This window comes from Tachysurus vachellii, chromosome 10 (genome assembly GCF_030014155.1).
Source record: "Tachysurus vachellii isolate PV-2020 chromosome 10, HZAU_Pvac_v1, whole genome shotgun sequence".
Classification (NCBI taxonomy): Eukaryota; Metazoa; Chordata; class Actinopteri; order Siluriformes; family Bagridae; genus Tachysurus; species Tachysurus vachellii.
Window position 1 is genome coordinate 2562857 of NC_083469.1, and position 12144 is coordinate 2575000.

The 12144-nt window shown below is 43.4% G+C and overlaps 1 protein-coding gene across 2 annotated transcripts in view; it reads right to left on the reverse strand.

Annotated features, from left to right (window-relative positions):
* The window catches only part of dlgap2a (discs, large (Drosophila) homolog-associated protein 2a), a 266024-nt gene that overhangs the window by 53953 nt on the left and 199927 nt on the right, over positions 1-12144 (reverse strand). For both annotated transcript variants that reach the window (XM_060879001.1, XM_060879002.1), the window contains one exon: positions 5397-5602. In XM_060879001.1, the coding sequence (XP_060734984.1) occupies positions 5397-5602 (206 nt within the window). The remainder of the gene's footprint in view (positions 1-5396; positions 5603-12144) is intronic.

The window sequence follows — 12144 nt, forward strand, 5'->3', positions numbered from 1 at the left end:
TTGGAGACGGATATAAATCCGATGGTACAAACCCCTTCAGGAGGTGGTCTGGGACGCGTTTCAGATGAAACTGGACAGGTGTAAATGAATGTGGTTGTTCAAGCCACATACGTCAGCGCTATACTCCTCCCAAACGGAAGTACGGCACTCGCAGGTGATCTTTCACCCAGGCGTCTCGTCGGGGCTTAAAATGCGCTGCTGCTGCCAGAGAAAATGCAGCAAACAGTAAACACTGTTTTTTGTAACATAAACGTCGTAACGAGTTTTTCGTCTTCTTTTTGATCGCATTCTGAAAATCACACACACCAAAGTGTGTTCCGTTTCAATTACCCCGGAAATGAGGTCAAATATATTAGCATTTTGGGCGGGAGTAGAAAGATCGGATCGATATCTGATTCGCCGAGACGCATTTATGTGGCCTAATGTAAATGGAACAGTTTAACAAATCAGAAACAACAGATGAAGTGACCAGGTGTAAAAAGGCCCTTAGTCACCTGTGTGTCATTAAACGCTCTGTCCACTAGGGGGACCCTTAGCTGAAAAATCCCTCACCTGCATTTGACCACGTTCTCTAACCTAAAGATGAGGAGATCTGAGGAAGATAAGATCTAGTCAGAAACAGCAGTAATGTCCTTAACATAGCCGTTACGTCGATCTTATTGACATCAAGATCAGGAAAAAAAAACAGAGGTGAAGAAAAGAGTGTTTATAGCTGCTATAATGTTTTGTTGATATTCCACAAGAATAAATCATTAGAAAGGGTTAAAGAGTGTGACGTGTTGTTCATCAGACAGATTAAAGGGTTAAAGAGTGTGACGTGTTGTTCATCAGACAGATTAAAGGGTTAAAGAGTGTGACGTGTTGTTCATCAGACAGATTAAAGGGTTAAAGAGTGTGACGTGTTGTTCATCAGACAGATTAAAGGGTTAAAGAGTGTGACGTGTTGTTCATCAGACAGATTAAAGGGTTAAAGAGTGTGACGTGTTGTTCATCAGACAGATTAAAGGGTTAAAGAGTGTGACGTGTTGTTCATCAGACAGATTAAAGGGTTAAAGAGTGTGACGTGTTGTTCATCAGACAGATTAAAGGGTTAAAGAGTGTGACGTGTTGTTCATCAGACAGATTAAAGGGTTAAAGAGTGTGACGTGTTGTTCATCAGACAGATTAAAGGGTTAAAGAGTGTGACGTGTTGTTCATCAGACAGATTAAAGGGTTAAAGAGTGTGACGTGTTGTTCATCAGACAGATTAAAGGGTTAAAGAGTGTGACGTGTTGTTCATCAGACAGATTAAAGGGTTAAAGAGTGTGACGTGTTGTTCATCAGACAGATTAAAGGGTTAAAGAGTGTGACGTGTTGTTCATCAGACAGATTAAAGGGTTAAAGAGTGTGACGTGTTGTTCATCAGACAGATTAAAGGGTTAAAGAGTGTGACGTGTTGTTCATCAGACAGATTAAAGGGTTAAAGAGTGTGACGTGTTGTTCATCAGACAGATTAAAGGGTTAAAGAGTGTGACGTGTTGTTCATCAGACAGATTAAAGGGTTAAAGAGTGTGACGTGTTGTTCATCAGACAGATTAAAGGGTTAAAGAGTGTGACGTGTTGTTCATCAGACAGATTAAAGGGTTAAAGAGTGTGACGTGTTGTTCATCAGACAGATTAAAGGGTTAAAGAGTGTGACGTGTTGTTCATCAGACAGATTAAAGGGTTAAAGAGTGTGACGTGTTGTTCATCAGACAGATTAAAGGGTTAAAGAGTGTGACGTGTTGTTCATCAGACAGATTAAAGGGTTAAAGAGTGTGACGTGTTGTTCATCAGACAGATTAAAGGGTTAAAGAGTGTGACGTGTTGTTCATCAGACAGATTAAAGGGTTAAAGAGTGTGACGTGTTGTTCATCAGACAGATTAAAGGGTTAAAGAGTGTGACGTGTTGTTCATCAGACAGATTAAAGGGTTAAAGAGTGTGACGTGTTGTTCATCAGACAGATTAAAGGGTTAAAGAGTGTGACGTGTTGTTCATCAGACAGATTAAAGGGTTAAAGAGTGTGACGTGTTGTTCATCAGACAGATTAAAAGGTTCAGAAGCAGACGATGAAATGTAACTGTGTTTTACTCCTGACATCAGAGGCAGGACGAGACTGAGCTCCTGTTTCATCTACTACATAATTAAAGCTCCAATAATAAGTACAAAACACTACAAGAGCTCAGATAAAGCTACCAATACAACTAGCCTTATACTACAACTACCAATCATCATCTTCATCTTCATCTTCATCATAATCATCACCATCATCATCTTCTTTTTCCATCATCATCATCATCATCATCATCATCTTCTTCTTCTTCTTCTTCTTCTTCTTCTTCTTCTTTTAGGGTCTTTAATTTGTAGATCTCTCACTGTACTGCAGCTGTCTGACTGCATTAGCTCCCTCCTCTGTGTCACTCCTCCTCCTTTGAGTCACTCCTCCTTCGTGTCACTCCTTCTCCTTCGTGTCACTCCTCCTCCTTCGTGTCACTCCTCCTCCTTTGTGTCACTCTTACTCCTTCATGTCACTCCTCCTCCTTCGTGTCACTCCTCCTCCTTTGTGTCACTCTTACTCCTTCGTGTCACTCCTCCTCCTTTGTGTCACTCCTTCTCCTTCGTGTCACTCCTCCTCCTTCGAGTCACTCCTTCTCCTTCGTGTCACTCCTCCTCCTTTGTGTCACTCTTCCTTCTTTGTGTCACTCCTTCTCCTTCGTGTCACCCCTCCTCCTTCGAGTCACTCCTTCTCCTTCGTGTCACTCCTCCTCCTTTGTGTCACTCTTCCTTCTTTGTGTCACTCCTTCTCCTTCGTGTCACCCCTTCTCCTTTGTGTCACTCCTTCTCCTTCGTGTCACTCCTCCTTCTTTGTGTCACTCTTAATCATTCGTGTCACTCCTCCTCCTTTGTGTCACTCTTCCTTCTTTGTGTCACTACTCCTCCTTTGTGTCACTCTTACTCCTTCGTCACTCCTCCTCCTTTGTGTCACTCTTCCTTCTTTGTGTCACTCCTCCTCCTTTGTGTCACTCTTACTCCTTCGTGTCACTCCTTCTCCTTTGTCTCACACCTTCTACTTTGTGTCACTCCTCCTTTGTTACTCATTTTTTTGTGTCACTCCTCCTTCTTTGTGTCACTCATTCTTTGTGTCATATTTCATTTAATGCTAATGCATAATAATAATAATAATAATAATAATAATAATAATAATAATAATAATAATAATAATAATAATAATAATAATAAATAATTAATTGGATTGATAAGGTCAGATAAGGTCTGAACTTCACTTTCTTTATGTTAATATACAACCCACAGGCACAAACCCGGGCAGGAACCCAGGAGTATTATTACGTCTTGGTGAGCTGGAATGTGGCACAGAAGTTCCTCTGGCACAGAAAGAGGCTGTTCTATATATGGAAGGGTTTTTATTCACAGATGAATTAATGGAGGTGAATACAGGGTGTGTGCTGACTCTGCAAAAACAGGTCTGCAGTGGAGTATAAAAATATATCGGAATATCTAAATATATGAAAGTGTGGAATTCCTCCTGGCTTTCGGCACATCAACTCACACTGAAGAACCAAAGTCTTTCTCATGACACGTTCTCCTCTGAGATCCTCATCTAGATCTGACCACAACAATCCACAACAACACTTCACTTTTATTCAGTTTGTTCCAAACAAATATGAAACCTTTCATCTCTCATTTGTGTCACACCTCCTCCTTTGTGCCACACGTTATTTATGTCACGCCTCCTCCTTTGTGTCATTCCTCCTCCTTTGTGTCACTCCTCCTCCTTTGTGCCACACGTTATTTGTGTCACGCCTCCTCCTATGTGTCACGCCTCCTTTGTGCCACACGTTATTTGTGTCACGCCTCCTCCTATGTGTCACGCCTCCTTTGTGCCACACGTTATTTGTGTCATGCCTCCTCCTATGTGTCACGCCTCCTTTGTGCCACACGTTGCACAAACTCCTATGCATATGCTCCTATGTGTCACGCCTCCTTTGTGCCACACGTTATTTGTGTCACGCCTCCTCTTTTGTGTCACGCCTCCTTTGTGCCACACGTTATTTGTGTCACGCCTCCTCTTTTGTGTCACGCCTCCTTTGTGCCACACGTTATTTGTGTCACGCCTCCTCTTTTGTGTCACGCCTCCTTTGTGCCGCACGTTATTTGTGTCATGCCTCATTTGTGTCACACCTCCTCCTTTGTGTCACACCTCCTTTGTGTCACGCCTCCTTTGTGTCACACCTCATTTGTGTCATGCCTCCTTTGTGTCACACCTTATTTGTGTCACGCCTCCTTTGTGTCACACCTCATTTGTGTCATGCCTCCTTTGTGTCACACCTCATTTGTGTCATGCCTCCTTTGTGTCACACCTCCTTTGTGGCATGCCTCCTTTGTGTCACACCTCATTTGTGTCATGCCTCCTTTGTGTCACACCTTATTTGTGTCACGCCTCCTTTGTGTCACACCTCCTTTGTGGCATGCCTCCTTTGTGTCACGCCTCCTTTGTGTAACACCTTATTTTTGTCACGCCTCCTTTGTGTAACACCTTATTTTTGTCACACCTCCTTTGTGTAACACCTTATTTTTGTCACACCTCCTTTGTGTAACACCTTATGTTTGTCACACCTCCTTTGTGTAACACCTTATTTTTGTCACACCTTATTTGTGTCACACCTTATTTGTGACATGCCTCATTTAAATCACACCTCCTTTCTGTCATGCCTCATTTGTCATGCCTCCTTTGTGTCACGCCTCCTTTGTGTCACGCCTCCTTTGTGTCACGCCTCCTTTGTGTCACGCCTCCTTTGTGTCATGCCTCATTTGTCACGCCTCCTTTGTGTCATGCCTCATTTGTGTCACACCTCCTTTGTGTCACGCCTCTTTTGTGTTATGCCTCATTTGTCACGCCTCCTTTGTGTCATGCCTCATTTGTGTCACACCTCCTTTGTGACAGTGTTTACACTGTGACTATAATCATTTACCTTGTATAACTGTATACTACATGGACAATAAAAGTGCAAGCAGGAAATTTATTTGGACATTTGAAGAGCATCTCCAACCCCAAGAGGACAACAAGCACTTAATCAGTACACATATCACTCTACACACTGTATCTTCATCATCGAGTTGGTGTTGAATCTAAACTGAATCTAAACTATTCACACTCTCTGGTGTCACCCAAATGAGGATGAGGTTCCCTTCTGCGTTTGGTTCTTCCAGACTCAAGGTTTTTTTTCATAACATCTAAGGAGTTTTTCCTTGCCATAGTCGCCTCAGACTTATGCGTTAGGGATCAATAGAATTGAATTGAACTGAAATTTAACATGAAATCTGAGCTCTGGTGGTAGCTGTGTGGTCTGAGTCTCACCTCTGGTCTGATAGCTGCCTCTGCAGCACGCTCTTGATGAGGCCGCCGGGCCGAGCGCTCTTCTGCGGCGAGTTTTTTGGACTGCCATCCGAGTCGCCGCTCTCCTCATCTCCCATCGCCTTCACGTAGCTGCTGCTCCTCATCCGCCGACACGGGATCTCGTCATCCTTCACTCCGGGGTATCCGCCCCACTCATCCTGAGGGACCTACACACACACACACACACACACACACACACACACACACACACACACACACACACACACACACACACACACAGATGATGCTTTATCATGTTGATGTATTTGTTCTATTGCTTTATTATAAGACTTTGTACTCATTTTACCAATAAATCATAACGGGTAAAAGTGAAGAATGAATTCATTCTGATGAAAGATTTGGAATAATTTTGAATTCTGTAGATGATGTAATCCAAAATTATTGGATAGATAGGTACAAATTTATGGCCAAAACAGTGAAAACTGTGTGTGTGTCTGTTCAGTGCTTTAGCGATTTCAACCAACTTTTTTTAATCTCTCTCTCAGCTAGCAACCAGGAAGTGTGACAGCTTTCAAGACAGACAGACAGACAGGCAGACAGACAGACAGACAGACAGACAGACAGGCAGGCAGACAGACAGACAGACAGACAGGCAGAAGGACAGACAGACAGACAGACAGGCAGGCAGACAGACAGGCAGGCAGGCAGACAGACAGACAGACAGAGAGACAGACAGACAGGCAGAGAGAGAGACAGACAGACAGACAGACAGGCAGACAGACAGACAAACAGACAGGCAGACAGACAGGCAGACAGACAAACAGACAGGCAGACAGACAGGCAGACAGACAGGCAGACAGACAGGCAGACAGACAAACAGACAGGCAGACAGACAGGCAGACAGACAGACAGACGTCTTCCTTCAAACAACATACACAAAGCCAGACAGTCTAAAGTGCTGTCTGATCTCTTTCTCATACAGAAGCTCAGAGATGCACATGATTGGGTAAAATCTCTGTGATTGACAGGCAAGAGAGAGACAAAGAGACTAGGCCCCACCCACCAAGTGTAATCTCTGGATGATAATTTTCCTCCTTTCTCATCAAAACATTATGAAAGTGTGATTTGATAAATGTTCAGCGATAAGAAATTGCTTGCTCAGCGTTCCAAGAACCAAAAAGCGCTGGATGATGAAAATAACATGAAATACACACACAGAAAATAACTTTACTCATCTTCTAATCTTAGCCCTGTGTAGAGCTTTTCACACTGCTCTTAACTCTGGGTTCTGGTCTCTCTAAACCTCAGTTTTACCCCCGGGGTAGAGGAAGGGTTCAGAAGTGTAATGTAGTAGTGAGGTCATGAAGCAGGTCTTTACCCCCGGGGTTATAAATCAGAGTCAGCTCGGCTTTTACAGTGTTAACTCCACACGGCAGTGTTGAACGTGTACAGTGTGAAACCACGCGCTGTTAGAATGTTAGGGCTGGTCGCTTAGCAACAGAAACCCAATCAGAACCTGAACGGCGCCTCTTTGCCTCGTATCAGGTGAAAACCAGGACGTAGAGACACTTAACACAAACGACTCTGTAGATAGAGTCAGGAGACAAAACACTGAACATCACAGAAGTGCGCGGTGTAGAGAGGGGGAAATACGTCACGCTGAAACATTAGAGGAAGTCGGATACGGACGAAGGAACGTCTGGTGGACTACAGGACAAAGTTAAACAGAGCAAAAAAGATGAGAAAGCTGTGAAAGATAACAGAAGCTGCTCGGGTGCAGAAGCACAGAGACGAACTTTTTTCCTCACTGACGTGAAAGCGTGAGACGAGACGTTATTTAAAGCGGTCGCACGCCGGATTTATCCAATCAGGGTTGTTGATGCGTGAATATGCAAATGAGATGAAGGTTACAGTAGGGTTTAGGAATGTACAGTGTGACACAAGGGCAGATTCTGAAGAGCCAGGATTCAGTGTTAACCCCGGGGGGGCAGTAGGAGTGGTGTGATACCTCTGACCACACAAACACAGGATTCTGTTCAGACAGAGTTTACTAGGACCCAGGGGAAATATTTTACATGTAAACACATTGAATGTCATTGCTTCTGACAGTGAAAGAATGAAAAGAACAAAAGAAAAAATGATGAAATTAAAGTTTCCCTGGATCTTTGTTATTTTTTGAAAGACAGCCACGGCTGCAGTGACGTGTACAGATCAGTGAAATTGTACTTAAGGTTGCATCTAGACTGTTGACATGTCAGCCAGCTTGGAGAGCAGGACCGAGGCAGCCAAGCTCCTCACACACTCCTACATCAAAAGAAGACATGTCGGACTCTCCGACTGTTTCAGACTGATGGGGAAAAAAAATCCTTTCATTAGGTTTCGGAGACGACGGAACGGCCCGCTCCGTCTCGGCAGGAAGGACAGAGCCGGGATTTTCTCTTTTATGATCTAACAGTGAAGCTCCCTGTCTGCCTTCGTGCCTCCGGTCACAACGACTGATTGTGTCCCTCAGGACGCTTCGCTTCTTATCATTAATACAGCAGGAGAAATGTAAAATAGACCGAAATGCATACGAGCTTCTTTTAAGCTCAGGGTGTAAACAATACACAAGGAAATGGAGCATGTTTGAGGATCCTGCAGACAGCATGTTAATTATCTCCTCCCTCATTCTGATTGGTCAGAAAGTTGATTATATGAATACGTTAGTCACAGGAGCCTCACGGGAGTCTCCAGTGTGAGCGCTCGGGATAAGCTGAAACTTAAAGCAGCAAGGATTTCTGTCATCCGAATGGAACAAATGATGAGCGACTGGTGAGGGGAGATGAAAACGGGATGAAAGCCGGGACACGAGTGTGTGAACTCGGTGTGATGTGTGTTTCAGGAAAATAAATGAAGGTGAGGCAAAGCTCATAGAGGAAGAGATTTATAATCATAAATCACAGGAAGATCACAGGAAGTAAGGAATAATAAGAAACACAGAAAGCAGGAAATAACAGAGAACACTGCAAGTAAGGAATAACAGAGGAAACAGGAAGTAAGGAATTAGATAGGAAACAGGAGACTAAAAGACAACACAGGAAGTAGTGAATAACAGAGGAAACAGGAAGTATGAAATTACAGGAACTAGGAAATAACAGAGAGAACAGGAACTACAGAAATAAGAATAGATAGATAGATAGATAGATAGATAGATAGATAGATAGATAGATAGATAGATAGATAGATAGATAGATATGTGTGTGTAGACAGACAGACAGACAGATAGATAGATAGATAGATAGATAGATAGATAGATAGATAGATAGATAGATATGTGTGTAGACAGACAGACAGACAGACAGACAGACAGACAGACAGACAGACAGGCAAATAGATAGATAGATAGATAGATAGATAGATAGATAGATAGATAGATAGATAGATAGATAGATATGTGTGTGTAGACAGACAGACAGACAGACAGACAGATAGATAGATAGATAGATAGATAGATAGATAGATAGATAGATAGATAGATAGATAGATAGATAGATAGATAGATAAATATGTGTGTAGACAGACAGACAGACAGACAGACAGACAGACAGATAGATAGATAGATAGATAGATAGATAGATAGATAGATAGATAGATAGATAGATAGATATGTGTGTGTAGACAGACAGACAGACAGACAGACAGACAGATAGATAGATAGATAGATAGATAGATAGATAGATAGATAGATAGATAGATAGATAGATAGATAGATAGACAGATATGTGTGTAGACAGACAGACAGACAGACAGACAGACAAATAGATAGATAGATAGATAGATAGATAGATAGATAGATAGATAGATAGATAGATAGATAGATAGACAGATATGTGTGTGTAGACAGACAGACAGACAGACAGACAGATAGATAGATAGATAGATAGATAGATAGATAGATAGATAGATAGATAGATAGATAGATAGATAGATAGATATGTGTGTAGACAGACAGACAGACAGACAGACAGACAGACAGACAGACAGACAGACAGATAGATAGATAGATAGATAGATATGTGTGTGTAGACAGACAGACAGACAGACAGACAGATAGATAGATAGATAGATAGATAGATATGTGTGTGTAGACAGACAGACAGACAGACAGACAGACAGATAGACAGATAGATTATTTCTATTAACAGAAAGTCATTTTATTCACCATGGGAGTTCTGCTTGTTTATTCTGGTGAGTGTGTACATTCCTCCTGACATGCCTGTGTGTAGAGCTAGAACTGTTAGCCGATCACATCCCACAAACAGAGCAGAGCATCCGGACTCTTACACTCTCATTCTCAGTGATTTGAATAACAATAACCTAAATACCCACCCACCTAAATACAGACAGCACATCACATGTCCCACCAGGGTCACCAATATACTGCTACACCGTATTAAAGGATCCATACCACTCTGTTCTTAGTGCAGCTCTTGGACTCTCTGATCACTGTTTGGTTCTTCTACCAGCCTACAAGCAGAAACTTAAATCTGCTAATCCTGTTGTAAGATCTGTAAAGAGATGGACAAATGAATAAGAGCGGGAGTTACAAGCCTGCTTCGGCCTCACGGATTGGAGAGTTTTTGGGGCTGCATGAGCTCACTGACACCGGGACATCCTACATCAGTTTCTGTGAGGACGTGTGTGTTCCCTGCAGGACTTATTCAACATTTAACAACAACAAACCTTGGTTCAGTGCAAACTCAAACAGCTTCACCAAGCCAAAGAGGACACATACAGAAGTGGGGACAAAACCTTGTACAAACAGGCCAAATACACACTAAATAGGGAGATAAGAGTAGCAAAGTAAAACATCAGTGTGGAAAGGCCTGAAAGCCATCACCGGTTACAGGATCCCATCCTGCGGCACTGAAGCCAATCAACAAATGGCTAAAGACCTGAACGAGATCGACTGAAAAACAAAAGTCTGGTCTGACACCTCACACCCGCTCTGACTACCTTACAACACGACCATCACACCCTCCCTCCCCCCTATTGTTCCTCAGCCTGTACTCAAGATCTGTGAAGATGATGTACGCAAAGTCTTCAGCAAACAGAAGGTAAGAAAAGCCAAAGGCGCAGACAGTGTCTCTGCAGCCTGCATCAAAGCCTGCACTGTACAGCTATCATCCATCTTCACGTTGATCTTCAACAGATCACTGGAGCTGTGCAAAGTTCCTTCCTGCTTCAAACGCTCCACCATCATCCCTGTACCCAAGAAACCAATAACAACAGGTCTAAAAGACTACAGATCCGTTGCTTTAACTTCTGTGGTCATGAAGCTATTTGAGAGGCTGGTGTTGACCTACTTGAAGGACATCACTGGACCCTTGCTAAACCCCATGCAGTTTGCTAAACCCCATGCAACCTCACTTACCAAGCGAACAGATCTATGGATGACTGCACTACATGGGACTGCACTACATCCGCCAACATCTGGACAAACCAGGGACTTATGCAAAGATCTTGTTTGTAGACTTCAGCTCTGATTTCAACACCATCATTCCAGGTCAACCTCCATCTGTCAGTGGAAAGCCAGCTTCCTGACAGACAGGTATCTGCGAGTGAAGCTGGGAAAACTCACATCCAACACCCACACCATCAGCACTGGAGTTCCTCAGGGCTGCATTCTCTCCCCACTGCTTTTCTCTCTATACACAAATGACTGCACATCTAAACACCCCTCTGTCAAGCTCCTGATATTTGCAGATGACACTACAGTCATCGGTCTCATCCGGGACGGAGACCAGTCTGAATACAGACAAGAGATTGAGGAGTTGACAGTCTGGTGAGGTCACAACAAGATGGAGCTGGACATGCTGAAAACTGTGGAGATGAACGTAAACTTAAGGAGAACCCCCTCCTTGCCCTCATGAAAAGCACTGTGGCTGCAGTGGAATCATTCAAGCTCCTAGGAACCACCACCCTAGGACCTGAAGTGGGACATTCACATTGACTCCATTGTGAAAAAGTCCCATTGTTCCTTCAGGAACTGAAAAAGTTCAACCTGCCACAGGCACAGAGAACCCAGGGCTGTTATTGAGTGCACTAATAAGACAGGAAGTAGATAATAACAAAGAAGAAAGAAACTAGGGAATAACTGAGAAAACAGGAAGTAGATAATAACAGAGGAAATGGGAATGAAGGAATAACAGAAACGACAGGAAGTATTAACAGCGAGAACAGGAAGTAGAAAGCACAATAAAAATAGACTTGTTATAACAAACTAAATGCACTAAATGTTGGAATAAAGACACAAACTCACTAATGGTGAACTTAAACCAGGTACAAACAATCAGGATCTTAGCCAATTACAGGAAGGGGGCGGAGACGAGACCCAACACACGTGTTCAGACACACTCACTCACTCACTCATTCATTTTCTACCGCTTATCCGAACTACCTCGGGTCACGGGGAGCCTGTGCCTATCTCAGGCGTCATCGGGCATCAAGGCAGGATACACCCTGGACCGAGTGCCAACCCATCACAGGGCACACACACACACTCTCATTCACTCACACAATCACACACTACGGACAATTTTCCAGAGATGCCAATCAACCTACCATGCATGTCTTTGGACCGGGGGAGGAAACCGGAGTACCCGGAGGAAACCCCCGAGGCACGGGGAGGACATGCAAACTCCACACACAAGGTGGAGGCGGGAATCGAACCCCCAACCCTGGAGGTGTGAGGCGAACGTGCTAACCA